We start from the raw sequence: 15,214 nt of genomic DNA on the forward strand, positions 1-15,214 counted from the left end.
GACAATTTAAAAATAAAAACATAACAAACCTGGAAGTCTCAAATTCAATATATGTGAGAGCCTCCATCCACAACTCAAAGCATAATATAGCTGAAGAGGTCAATTATACAAATGCATAAGGTGTATAATGGCACTATGGCAGTAGAAAGAAAATAAACTCACTGAAAAAAGTGGCCTAAATGGGTGAAAATGCTTCAAACCCAGACACTGTAGCGTGTCTATAACCGGGGGAGCAATTCCTCCGCATGCGGTCCGCAGACAACGGCAATCCCCAGCAAAAAATGCGTACAATGGAGGATGCCGGGGCGGACCGCATGCACCACAAGAACATCTTACACAAAATGATACATTGTGCAGATGAAAAAATATACATACACAAATCACTGCAAAAAATGCACCAAAAGGATACGCAACTGACAATACTAGCTAATTCCTCAGGCTGATGTTAAAAGCGGAGAACTTAGCCAATATCTTCCAGTCAGGAACATATCGGAGCCCCTCATGCACCACGTCACGGTGTCTCAGCACGCATGGGGTCCTACCACTAAACTGTCCGTGGTGTGTGAACAGGGTCAGAACATGGCTAGAAACCAACTCACAGCCAGGCTCTCACATGCCTCCATAGTGGTATCATCAATGCACTGTGAGGTAGGATAAAGCTGTGAGCCGCACCCACAACAGACCATGTGACACAGAAGCTACCAGGTGCAAAAGAATGTAACCAACAAAATAAAGTGGCACATTCCATACACATAAAGACAAAAAAGTAGAAAGAAAATACCTAATCAATATAATTAAATGTTCACTGATCCCTAAAGTATATGGATACCAAAATCAATAAATAGATACAACAAAAAAACTCATATCAAATGTGATATTACATGATCAAAGATCAACAGTGCTAGTATGTAAAATATACACAGTGGAAAAAAGGTACCATACTGTTATTATAAAGAAGGGACCTCTTTCAGAGTGCTCTGGGGCTGAACTCCACATGTATGACTGCCACAAGTCATACAGCGTTATCAGGGGTGAGATAGAATCACTTGAGACACATTAAAGCAGCCATTTTCTCCAAGCTCCAACACTCTGTCTAAGGATGGGGCATTTGTAATGTGGCAAGTGATTCCATCTGCCGGCTGTGCACTGCGGCTCCGCTCAAACTAGAAAGCGCTAACCTAACTTCAAAGGACAGGTGCACTTTGTCTAAATGTTGAGAAAGCCATTTGATCAGCACATGGAACGTCATGTCACATCAGTTTACACTGCATTGTCAAGGTCACGTAACTGGGGGTCAGAAAAGGGAGTTGTATTGTGATAACATAACTATGTCTGTATAAATTTATATGACTGCATAACTAATTTCATTTTTTGTTTCATAAATGACTAGTACAGACAAGCAGAGAAAAATTTTGTAATATATCTTATCAGAGAATGATGCTTCTCCTCTTAATAGGCTCATTTCCTGCTCCCCCTACGCTTTTCTAAATGTCAGTTCACTGCTTAGATTCATCTTTAGTGAAGCCCATTGAAGATAGGCTGCCTGCTCACTGAAGAATTAGATTATATACAGTTGTGTTCAAAATAATAGCAGTCCGAAATCACTAACCTGATCAATCACTGTTTTTGGTAGAAATGATATTTCTACATGGCAAATAATTTGCTAGCATGTGTAGTAGAGTAATAGAAACCCAACAGACCCAATAGTCATGACATGCATGCTGCTGATTCCCTGTAATTCAAACACTTATTGAAAGGGGCATGTTCAAAATAATAGCAGTGTGGAGTTCAATGAGTGAGGTCATTCATTCTTTGAAAAACAGGTGTCAATTATTGCCCTTATTTAAAGGAAGAAAGGCAGCAAAATGTTGTACATGCTGGTTACAGTTCATTTAAAGAAGGGACGAAAGTGAAAAACTACCATTCGAATGGATAGAAGAATAGCCAAATTGGCAAGGACTCAGCCAACAATCAGCTCCAGGAAGATCAAAGAAGGTCTAAAGTTACCTGTGAGTACTGTTACAATTAGAAGACGCCTATGTGAAGCCAAGCTATCTGCAAGAAGCCCCCGCAAATTCCCATTGTTGAAAAAAACACATGTGCTGAAGAGGTTACAATTTGCCAAAGAGCACACTGACTGGCCTAAAGAGACATTTTGTGGACTGAAAAAAGTTGTTCTTTTTGGGTCTAGTGGCCGGAGACAGTTTGTCAGACGACCCCCAAACACCGAATTCAAGCCACAGTAAACCGTGAATACATTGAAGTATGGTGGCGCAAGCATCATGATATGGGGATGTTTCTCATACTAAGGTGTTGGGCCTATTTATCGCATACCAGGGATCATGGATCAGTTTGAATACATCAGAACATTTGAAGAGGTCATGCTGCCTTATGCTGAAGAGGAAATGCCCTTGAAATGGGTGTTCCAACAAGACAACGACCCCAAACACACCAGTAAACGTGCAACATCTTGGTTCCAGACCAACAAGATTGATGTTATGGAGTGGCCAGCCCAATCCCCGGATCTTAATCCAACAGAAAACTTGTGGGGTAACATCAAAAATGCAGTTTCTAAAGCAAAATCAAGAAATAGAGAAGAACTGTGGAATGTAGTCCAATGATCCTGGGCTGGAATACCTGTTCACAGGTGCCAGAAATTGGTTGACTCCATGCAACTCAGATGTACAGCAGTTCTCAGAAACAGTGGTTAAACAACTAAATATTAGATAAGTGATTCAAAGGAAAGCAAAATCTTCAAACATTTTTCAGTTTATATAGTGAATGTTTGAGTTTGTAAAGAAGAATAAAAACACTGCAATTTTTTTGAACAGTCTAATATTCACTTTTCTTCAATTTTTTTAGAGGAACAACACAAATTGTATATATTTTTCTTCATGTTTTGATTTGGAATAGAATGTGTAGTGTTCCCCATGCATTTGTGTGTATGGAAATAAAAGCTATTAGAAGGATTTTGAGCTTTATTCACTTTTTTAAACACACTGCTATTATTTTGAACACAACTGTAGAAGTCTATGGAGAGGGGGGTAAGGAGAGGGGGTTGCTACATAAAGGCACAAGCTGAAAGACTTGGAAGGAACCTGTCTGTGATTTACCATCTTATTTCACTGCTGAATTCAAACCTAAATTGCTCATGGCTTGGCTTGAGATATGCCACTGTGCTCCTTAATTGCTCCAGAATTTGGAGCCATGTAGGTATTGTAAACTTAGACTAGACAGTATAAAGAGGTGCCAGATTTACCAATGAACATCAGCCACTGTAATAAATCTGGAAACATTTATGACTGTCTAGTCTATGTTTATATTGTCTACATTTTAGAGTGTATTGATAAATTTCTCCACCAGTTCTAGTGTTTTTTACTCCCAGCCTTTCCAAAGCCATAACTTTTTTTATTTTTCCATTCACATAGCTGTATATTGGCTTGTTTTTTATGGGACAAGTTGTACTTTCTAATGGCATTTATGGTTGCATACAATGTAGTGGGAAGCATAAAAAAATTCCAAATGGGGTGGAATTATAAAAAAATAAAAAACTCCTCCACAGCTTTATGGATTTTGTTATTACAGCATTACCTACGCAGTAAAAATAACATGTTACTTTCATTCTACTGGTCAGTATGATTACAACTAGGCTTGAGCAAATCGACCTTCAGATCACAGATCCAAAGTCGATTTGTAAAAATACTTCGATTTTAATGCTGTTTCCATGCAGCATTAAAATGTATTGGATCCTTGGAACCAAAGTTCTGCTCTCCCAAATGTGCGCAAGACTTCAGTGAATTCCTACTGTATTCATATTGGCATATTTAAAAACAATTTAAAATAGCAATCCGAAGTGGGCTGTAGTACCGAGGTACCAGCCAGTACCAAAGCCCACTTCGGATTGCTATTACATTGCTTTTAAATACACAGATATGAATACAGTAGGAACAAACTTTGGCTCCACGGAGCCAATACATTTTAATGCTGTACAGAAACAGCATTAAAATAGAAGTATCTGAATAAATTGACTTCAGATTTATGATCCAAAGATTGATTCGCTGAAGCCTAATTACAACGATGCCACATATGTATAGTTTTTCTTGTATTTTAATGCTGAAAAAATAAAAACTGGAAAATAAAACTTTTTCTTTGCATCACCCATGATATTTTTAATTTTTTTGTTTATGTATTTTTATTTTTATTTGAGGGAAAGGAAGGTGAGTTAATTTTTATGTTTTTTTTTTTTTTACACTTTTTAATAGTTCTCCTAGAAGTCTATAATAAGTAATCATTAGATTGCTTCCCTCATAGACTCCAATGGATTAGCAGGAGTCTTCATAGGAACTCATTTTCAGCAGCCTCGTATCACTCAGGAGGACTAAGGCTGCCGCACACTACATCCGGCTACACCGATCCTCAATCTGAGGCATCTGAGGGGTTAAATGTGTGCGATCGACGTTATCATCGATCACATACATTAGCCCTGAGTGCCTGCTGTTTGAAACTGCCGCATATACAAATATATATGTCCGTTGTCGGGCCTTTAAATATGATGCACGCTCGTGAATGCAGCAGGTGCCATATTTAAAGTCCCAACCGCCGACATATATATTCGTGAGGTGGTTGGAAACGGGATAAAAGACTCTTTTTATGCAGGCATGATAGTGACAAAAATCCTCTTGCTATGATTGTCACACAATTAGCCTTTTTTGCTACTTAGGGCTCATGCACATGGCTATAAGGCCTCTTGCACACAAATGTTGCGTATCCATACCGTGCATTGGGGACCGCAATTTGCGGTCCCCAATGCACGGGCAACGTCTGTGAGGCGGCCGGGACGGATCGCGACCCATTAAAGTTCTATTTTTTTGCGATGCGGAGGTACCGAGAGAAACACCACGGAAGCACGCCGTAGTTCTTCCGTGGGGTTCCGATCCATGCTTCCGTTCCGCATCTCTGTGATTGCGGAGCCATTCAAGTAAATAGGTCTGCATCCGTGATGCGGAGTGCACACGTTTGTGTGCAAGAGGCCTAAGTGTTTTGCTGTCCGCAAATCACGGATCCATAAAACACAGATACCGGCCAAGTGCATGCCACCAGTTTTGTTTTTACTGCTGCAGAAATGTTATATCCTTGTTCACAAAATGGACAAGAATAGGAGATGTTCTATTTTTTTTTGCGGGGCCGCGGAATGGTCTTATGAATGTTGACAGCACAAGGGTGTGCTGTCAGCATCTATTGTGGCCTCACTGAGATGAATGGGTCCACATCTGATCCACAAAAAACATGGATCGGATGCGGACCAAAACTACAGCCATGTGCATGAGCCCTTAAAGGGAGCCTGTCAGCATTTTTTTTTTAATCTTTTTTTTTTTTTTTACTTTTTAAAACTGGTTGTTTGATAGAGCCATGCAGTACACATATGACCATGCCATTTAGCAACACATGCACGTAATTGGAGGTACCCTTTTTTAGCAAACTGATTTTTTGAGGGGAGATATACAGTACAGACTAAAAGTTTGGACACACCTCATTCAAAGAGTTTTCTTTATTTTCATGACTATGAAAATTGTAGATTCACACTGAAGGCATCAAAACTATGAATTAACACATGTGGAATTATATACATAACAAACAAGTGTGAAACAACTGAAAATATGTCATATTCTAGGTTCTTCAAAGCAGCCACCTTTTGCTTTGATTACTGCTTTGCACACTCTTGGCATTCTCTTGATGAGCTTCAAGAGGTAGTCCCCTGAAATGGTTTTCACTTCACAGGTGTGCCCTGTCAGGTTTAATAAGTGGGATTTCTTGCCTTATAAATGGGGTTGGGACCATCAGTTGCGTTGAGGAGAAGTCAGGTGGATACACAGCTGATAGTCCTACTGAATAGACTGTTAGAATTTGTATTATGGCAAGAAAAAAGCAGTAAAGAAAAACGAGTGGCCATCATTACTTTAAGAAATGAAGGTCAGTCAGCCGAAAAATTGGGAAAACTTTGAAAGTAAGGGCTATTTGACCATGAAGGAGAGTGATGGGGTGCTGCGCCAGATGACCTGGCCTCCACAGTCACCGGACCTGAACCCAATCGAGATGGTTTGGGGTGAGCTGGACCGCAGAGTGAAGGCAAAAGGGCCAACACGTGCTAAGCATCTCTGGGAACTCCTTCAAGACTGTTGGAAGACCATTTCAGGGGACTACCTCTTGAAGCTCATCAAGAGAATGCCAAGAGTGTGCAAAGCAGTAATCAAAGCAAAAGGTGGCTACTTTGAAGAACCTAGAATATGACATATTTTCAGTTGTTTCACACTTGTTTGTTATGTATATAATTCCACATGTGTTAATTCATAGTTTTGATTCCTTCATAGTCATGAAAATAAAGAAAACTCTTTGAATGAGGTGTGTCCAAACTTTTGGTCTGTACTGTATGTTAATAATATGTACGTACAGATTGGTAAATTACATATGTATAACACAGTAAATGTATGATTTGTTACAGATACCTGCAAAAATGAAAAAAAAAATGAAGAATCAGATAAAGCAGGAGCTCAAAGCGACAAGTCACATGAACGAAAAAGATTGCGAGCTGATAGCGGATCTTTGGCAGCTCCCCCTTAAAAACCGCTGGGAAGTTTACAGGTCCATTAATGTTGTTTTGTATTTTAGTTGAGAGATTTAATATCACTATGTGCCACCTAAGGGCTTGTTCACATCTGAATTGGAACCTCTGTTCAGGTGCTCAATCACAGATTTCGTCAAACACAGTGGAGAGAAACATCTTGCAGGATTTTTTTCTTCGCTGAAAATGCTGAATCCCAAATGGAAATCAAATGGACTCCATTATAGTCAATAAGATCTGTTTGCTGTTTTACTTCTTTACTGGGGCAGAACAATAGAAACAACAATGTTGATGTGAACTCAGCCTTAGGCCTCATGCATACCACCGTGCCGTTTTTTGCGGTCCGCAAACCAGAAAAAACGGAACCCGCCCGTGTGCCTTCCGCAATTTGCGAAACGGAACGGGCGGCCATCAATATAAAAAAACTATTCTTTTCCGCAAAGCGCGGACAAGAATAGGACATGTTATATTTTTTTAGCGGGGCAGCGGAACGGAGCAACGGATGCACATGGAGTGCTGTCCGCATCTTTTGCGGCCCGATTGAAGTGAATGGGTCCGCATCCGAGCCGTTTTTTGCGTTTCATATACGATTCATTTATTTCAATGGTTCCGCAAAAAAAATGGAATGTACTCCGTATGCATTCCGTTTCCGTATTTCAGTTTTTCCGTTCCGTTGAGAGATAGAACATGTCCTATTATTGCCCGCAAATCACGTTCCGTGGCTCCATTCAAGTCAATGGGTCCGAAAAAAAACGGAACACATACGGAAATACATCCGTATGTCTTCCGTATCCGTTCCGTTTTTGCGGAACCATCTATTGAAAATTTTATGTCCAGACCAATTTTCTCTATGTAATTACTGTATACTGTATATGACATACGGAAAAACAGAACAGAAACACAACAGAAACAAAAAATGGAACAACGGATCCGTGAAAAACGAACCGTAAAACACTGAAAAAGCAATACGGTCGTGTGAAAGAGGCCTAAGGTGCATGCAAACAAACATTTGATGTTCCTGGAGGGATACACCAAATGGAAAAGGATTTAGGAAAACTAGAGGAATGGTCAAAAATCTGGCAACTAAAATTTTATGTTGATAAGTGCAAGATAATGCACCTGGGGCGTAAAAACCCAAGAGCAGAATATAAAATCAGTGATACAGTCCTAACCTCAGTATCTGAGGAAAGGGATTTAGGGGTCATTATTTCAGAAGACTTAAAGGTAGGCAGACAATGTCATAGAGCAGCAGGAAATGCTAGCAGAATGCTTGGGTGTATAGGGAGAGGCATTACCAGTAGAAAGAGGGAGGTGCTCATGCCGCTCTACAGAGCACTAGTGAGACCTCATTTGGAGTATTGTGCTCAGTACTGGAGACCATATCTCCAGAAGGATATTGATACTTTGGAGAGAGTTCAGAGAAGAGCTACTAAACTAGTACATGGATTGTAGGATAAAACTTAGCAGGAAAGATTAAAGGACCTTAATATGTATAGCTTGGAAGAAAGACGAGACAGAGGGGATATGATAGAAAATTTTTAATACATAAAGGGAATCAACAAGGTAAAAGAGGAGAGAATATTTAAAAGAAGAAAAACTACCACAAGAGGACACAGTTTTAAATTAGAGGGGCAAAGGTTTAAAAGTAATATCAGGAAGTATTACTTTACTGAGAGAGTAGTGGATGCATGGAATAGCCTTCCTGCAGAAGTGGTAGCTGCAAATACAGTGGAGGAGTTTAAGCATGCATGGGATAGGCATAAGGCCATCCTTCACATAAGATAGGACCAGGGGCTATCCATAGTATTCAGTATATTGGGCAGACTAGATGGGCCAAATGGTTCTTATCTGCCGACACATTCTATGTATATATTATGCTGTTAGCAAAATGTTGTCCGTATTTCTTACAGATTCATAGACTACAGTACATTTGCAGTCAAGAATAGGACACGTTCTATCAGAAGGGACATATGGATGCGGAAAGCACACAGATGTCTTCCATGTTCTGTTCTTGGCTGCAAATGCAGACAACTGACCCACTGAAGTAAAAAAATGTGGATGTCACACAGACGGTAATTGTGTTTTGCAGATCCGCGTTTTGGGGACTGCAAAATACATACAGTCATGTGAATTTAACCTTAAAGGGACACTGACAGGCCCTATAAACATATTTAGTTATTCCTATGCAGTCATAGATCTATTAAAGTGTATTCCAATGATATAAGAGTACCTCCTGTCCGCATTGTAAACCATGTAAAAACAACTTTATATTCATCTGTCAATCACATTCCTTTATGCCCAAGGGGCGTTTTTTCTTCTCTTTTCTTCTCTTCTCTCGGGCGCTGGATTCAATTACAGGCTTGGAAGGGTGCCGGCGCATGTGCAGATGGTCCGATCAGGGAATGTAAGAGCCGCCCAGCGCAGTGAATAATAATGAGCTGGGCGGCGCTAGGAATCGACAGTTGAGGCGCGGCTGGGCACGAAGGTAGGAGAAAAAACGCCCCTTGGGCATAAAGAAATGTGAAAAAACGCCCCTTGGGCATAAAGAAATGTGATTGACAGATGAATATAAAGTTGTTTTTACATGGTTTACAATGCGGACAGGGGGTACTCTTATATCATTGGAATGACTGCATAGGAATAACTAAATATGTTTATAGGGCCTGTCAGTGTCCCTTTAAAGGGGTTTTGCAGTTTAAACTGATGATCTATCCTCTGGATAGATCATCAGCATCTGATCGGCGGGGGTCCGACACCCGGGACCCCCGCCGATCAGCTGTTTGAGAAGGCAGCGGCGCTCCAGGAGAACCCCTTTAAGCAGCATTCACGCGAATATGTCACTCACAGCCATGTCCACTTTGCAGACCACAAACCGTGGATCAAAACACCAGCAGCGGTCGTGCACGCCTCACATTATGGTGCAGACCACAGACCTGGAAACACAGAAGCCTTCCATGTGCTTCTGGGTTTGTACCTCCGCCACACAAAAGACAGGACATGTCTTTGGCCGCATCTTGCAGATCACAGACCCATTGAATTCAGTAGGTCCGCACCGTGATGCAAAGTGCACATGGCTGGTGCCCGTGTTTGCAGATCCGTGGTTTGCGGTCTGCAAAACAGACACTGTCGTGTGAATGCGGCCTTAGTAAAAACATTTTTTTACATATCTAACATATTATTTTGTTGCAGATGCTGGAGATCTAAATATTTGCATGATATTCGAGATGAAGTATTTACAGTAGAAAACCTATACCAGATAGTGGTAAACAGGATGACTGAATTAAGAAACCAAGAGGATCTGCTTATACTACAAGAGGCTGACATTGTTGGCATGACTACCACAGGTTAGATGTAGAATCAGAGTTTATTATGATTTTGTTGTTTTCTTTGTCAAGGTTTTACAAATAAGCTTTAATATTTATATGTATTTCATTTAAATTTAGGTGCAGCCAAGTTTAGAAAGTTGCTCCAAAATGTCCAGCCTAAAATTGTAATAGTAGAAGAAGCAGCTGAAGTTCTGGAGGCTCACATTATTACTACACTTAGTTCCAGCTGTCAACACCTCATACTTATTGGAGACCATCAACAAGTATGTTCTGAAATATTTATAAAGAAATTCTAAAGTAGCCATTAATGAATTTCAAACTATAGACGTTATGGTTTATTATGATAATTTGATGTAACCTACTAAAAAAACACAGTAGAATCATTTTCATAGCTCATCTATCAGGCTGGATTCAGACAGGCCTTTTTTATTTCTGGGATTAACCACCTCAGCACCCAGTGCTTAAACACCCTGAAAGACCAGGCCACTTTTTACACTTCTGACCTACACTACTTTCACCGTTTATTGCTCGGTCATGCAACTTACCACCCAAATGAATTTTACCTCCTTTTCTTCTCACTAATAGAGCTTTCATTTGGTGGTATTTCATTGCTGCTGACATTTTTACTTTTTTTGTTATTAATCGAAATTTAACGATTTTTTTGCAAAAAAATGACATTTTTCACTTTCAGTTGTAAAATTTTGCAAAAAAAACGACATCCATATATAAATTTTGCTCTAAATTTATTGTTCTACATGTCTTTGATAAAAAAAAAATGTTTGGGTAAAAAAAAAATGGTTTGGGTAAAAGTTATAGCGTTTACAAACTATGGTACAAAAATGTGAATTTCCGCTTTTTGAAGCAGCTCTGACTTTCTGAGCACCTGTCATGTTTCCTGAGGTTCTACAATGCCCAGACAGTACAAACACCCCACAAATGACCCCATTTCGGAAAGTACACACCCTAAGGTATTTGCTGATGGGCATAGTGAGTTCATCGAACTTTTTATTTTTTGTCACAAGTTAGCGGAAAATGATGATTTTTTTTTTTTTTTCTTACAAAGTCTCATATTCCACTAACTTGTGACAAAAAATAAAAAGTTCTATGAACTCACTATGCCCATCAGCGAATACCTTGGGGTCTCTTCTTTCCAAAATGGGGTCACTTGTGGGGTAGTTATACTGCCCTGGCATTCTAGGGGCCCAAATGTGTGGTAAGGAGTTTGAAATCAAATTCTGTAAAAAAATGACCTGTGAAATCCGAAAGGTGCTCTTTGGAATATGGGCCCCTTTGCCCACCTAGGCTGCAAAAAAGTGTCACACATCTGGTATCTCCGTACTCAGGAGAAGGTGGGGAATGTGTTTTGGGGTGTCATTTTACATATACCCATGCTGGGTGAGAGAAATATCTTGGCAAAAGACAACTTTTCCCATTTTTTTATACAAAGTTGGCATTTGACCAAGATATTTATCTCACCCAGCATGGGTATATGTAAAAAGACACCCCAAAACACATTCCCCACCTTCTCCTGAGTACGGAGATACCAGATGTGTGACACTTTTTTGCAGCCTAGGTGGGCAAAGGGGCCCATATTCCAAAGAGCACCTTTCGGATTTCACAGGTCATTTTTTACAGAATTTGATTTCAAACTCCTTACCACACATTTGGGCCCCTAGAATGCCAGGGCAGTATAACTACCCCACAAGTGACCCCATTTTGGAAAGAAGACACCCCAAGGTATTCCGTGAGGGGCATGGCGAGTTCCTAGAATTTTTTATTTTTTGTCACAAGTTAGTGGAAAATGATGATTTTTTTATTTTATTTTTTTCATACAAAGTCTCATATTCCACTAACTTGTGACAAAAAATAAAAACTTCCATGAACTCACTATGCCCATCAGCGAATACCTTGGGGTCTCTTCTTTCCAAAATGGGGTCACTTGTGGGGTAGTTATACTGCCCTGGCATTCTAGGGGCCCAAATGTGTGGTAAGGAGTTTGAAATCAAATTCTGTAAAAAATGACGAGTGAAATCCGAAAGGTGCTCTTTGGAATATGGGCCCCTTTGCCCACCTAGGCTGCAAAAAAGTGTCACACATCTGGTATCTCCGTACTCGGGAGAAGTTGGGGAATGTGTTTTGAGGTGTCATTTTACATATACCCATGCTGGGTGAGATAAATATCTTGGTCAAATGCCAACTTTGTATAAAAAAATGGGAAAAGTTGTCTTTTGCCAAGATATTTCTCTCACCCAGCATGGGTATATGTAAAATGACACCCCAAAACACATTCCCCAACTTCTACTGAATACGGAGATACCAGATGTGTGACACTTTTTTGCAGCCTAGGTGGGCAAAGGGGCCCATATTCCAAAGAGCACCTTTCGGATTTCACTCGTCATTTTTTACAGAATTTGATTTCAAACTCCTTACCACACATTTGGGCCCCTAGAATGCCAGGGCAGTATAACTACCCCATAAGTGACCCCATTTTGGAAAGAAGAGACCCCAAGGTATTCGCTGATGGGCATAGTGAGTTCATGGAAGTTTTTATTTTTTGTCACAAGTTAGTGGAATATGAGACTTTGTATGAAAAAAAAATAAAAAAATAAAAATCATCATTTTCCACTAACTTGTGACAAAAAATAAAAAATTCTAGGAACTCGCCATGCCCCTCACGGAATACCTTGGGGTGTCTTCTTTCCAAAATGGGGTCACTTGTGGGGTAGTTATACTGCCCTGGCATTTTCCAGGGGCCCTAATGTGTGGTAAGTAGGTAAATGACCTGTGAAATCCTAAAGGTGCTCTTTGGAATGTGGGCCCCTTTGCCCACCTAGGCTGCAAAAAAGTGTCACACATGTGGTATCGCCGTATTCAGGAGAAGTTGGGAAATGTGTTTTGGGGTGTCATTTTACATATACCCATGCTGGGTGAGAGAAATATCTTGGCAAAAGACAACTTTTCCCATTTTTTTATACAAAGTTGGCATTTGACCAAGATATTTATCTCACCCAGCATGGGTATATGTAAAATGACACCCCAAAACACATTCCCCAACTTCTCCTGAGTACGGCGATACCACATGTGTGACACTTTTTTGCAGCCTAGATGCGCAAAGGGGCCCAAATTCATTTTAGGAGGGCATTTTTAGACATTTGGATACCAGACTTCTTCTCACGCTTTGGGGCCCCTAGAATGCCAGGGCAGTATAAATACCCCACATGTGACCCCATTTTGGAAAGAAGACACCCCAAGGTATTCAATGAGGGGCATGGCGAGTTCATAGAAATTTTTTTTTTTGGGCACAAGTTAGCGGAAATTGATATTTTTTATTTTTTTTCTCACAAAGTCTCCCGTTCTGCTAACTTGGGACAAAAATTTCAATCTTTCATGGACTCAATATGCCCCTCACGGAATACCTGGGGGTGTCTTCTTTCCGAAATGGGGTCACATGTGGGGTATTTATACTGCCCTGGCATTCTAGGGGCCCTAAAGCGTGAGAAGAAGTCTGGAATATAAATGTCTAAAAAATTTACGCATTTGGATTCCGTGAGGGGTATGGTGAGTTCATGTGAGATTTTATTTTTTGACACAAGTTAGTGGAATATGAGACTTTGTAAGAAAAAAAAAAAAAAAATTCCGCTAACTTGGGCCAAAAAAATGTCTGAATGGAGCCTTACAGAGGGGTGATCAATGACAGGGGGGTGATCAATGACAAGGGGGGGTGATCAATGACAGGGGGGGTGATCAATGACAGGGGGGGTGATCAATGACAGGGGGGTGATCAGGGAGTTTATATGGGGTGATAACCACAGTCATTGATCACGCCCGTGTAAGGCTTCATTCAGACGTCCGTATGCGTTTTGCGGATCCGATCCATCTATCAGTGCATCCGTAAAAATCATGCGGACATCTGAATGGAGCTTTACAGGGGGGTAATCAATGACAGGGGTGTAATCAATGACAGGGGGGTGATCAGGGAGTCTATATGGGGTGATAACCACAGTCATTGATCATGCCCCTGTAAGGCTTCATTCAGACGTCCGGATGCGTTTTGCGGATCCGATCCATCTATCAGTGCATCCGTAAAAATCATGCGGACATCTGAATGGAGCTTTACAGGGGGGTAATCAATGACAGGGGTGTAATCAATGACAGGGGGGTGATCAGGGAGTCTATATGGGGTGATAACCACAGTCATTGATCATGCCCCTGTAAGGCTTCATTCAGACGTCCGGATGCGTTTTGCGGATCCGATCCATCTATCAGTGCATCCGTAAAAATCATGCGGACATCTGAATGGAGCTTTACAGGGGGGTAATCAATGACAGGGGTGTAATCAATGACAGGGGGGTGATCAGGGAGTCTATATGGGGTGATAACCACAGTCATTGATCATGCCCCTGTAAGGCTTCATTCAGACGTCCGGATGCGTTTTGCGGATCCGATCCATCTATCAGTGCATCCGTAAAAATCATGCGGACATCTGAATGGAGCTTTACAGGGGGGTAATCAATGACAGGGGTGTAATCAATGACAGGGGGGTGATCAGGGAGTCTATATGGGGTGATAACCACAGTCATTGATCATGCCCCTGTAAGGCTTCATTCAGACGTCCGGATGCGTTTTGCGGATCCGATCCATCTATCAGTGCATCCGTAAAAATCATGCGGACATCTCAATGGAGCTTTACAGGGGGGTAATCAATGACAGGGGTGTAATCAATGACAGGGGGGTGATCAGGGAGTCTATATGGGGTGATAACCACAGTCATTGATCACGCCCCTGTAAGGCTTCATTCAGACGTCCGTATGCGTTTTGCGGATCCGATCCATCTATCAGTGCATCCGTAAAAATCATGCGGACATCTGAATGGAGCTTTACAGGGGGTTGATCAATGACAGGGGGGTGATCAGGGAGTCTATATGGGGTGATAACCACAGTCATTGATCACGCCCCTGTAAGGCTTCATTCAGACGTCCGGATGCGTTTTGCGGATCCGATCCATCTATCAGTGGATCCGTAAAAATCATGCGGACATCTGAATGGAGCTTTACAGGGGGGTAATCAATGACAGGGGGGGTGATCAATGACAGGGGGGTGATCAGGGAGTCTATATGGGGTGATAACCACAGTCATTGATCATGCCCCTGTAAGGCTTCATTCAGACGTCCGGATGCGTTTTGCGGATCCGATCCATCTATCAGTGCATCCGTAAAAATCATGCGGACATCTGAATGGAGCTTTACAGGGGGTTGATCAATGACAGGGG

General features: G+C 41.1%; 1 protein-coding gene across 1 annotated transcript in view; it reads left to right on the forward strand.

Annotated features, from left to right (window-relative positions):
• LOC121002311 (NFX1-type zinc finger-containing protein 1-like) overlaps positions 1-15,214 on the forward strand; it is a 317,735-nt gene that overhangs the window by 261,301 nt on the left and 41,220 nt on the right. The window contains exons 4-6 of the mRNA XM_040433710.1: positions 6,500-6,639; positions 9,809-9,963; positions 10,063-10,208. Of these exons, the coding sequence (XP_040289644.1) occupies positions 6,500-6,639; positions 9,809-9,963; positions 10,063-10,208 (441 nt within the window). The remainder of the gene's footprint in view (positions 1-6,499; positions 6,640-9,808; positions 9,964-10,062; positions 10,209-15,214) is intronic.

This window comes from Bufo bufo, chromosome 5, assembly GCF_905171765.1.
Source record: "Bufo bufo chromosome 5, aBufBuf1.1, whole genome shotgun sequence".
Taxonomy (NCBI): domain Eukaryota; kingdom Metazoa; phylum Chordata; class Amphibia; order Anura; family Bufonidae; genus Bufo; species Bufo bufo.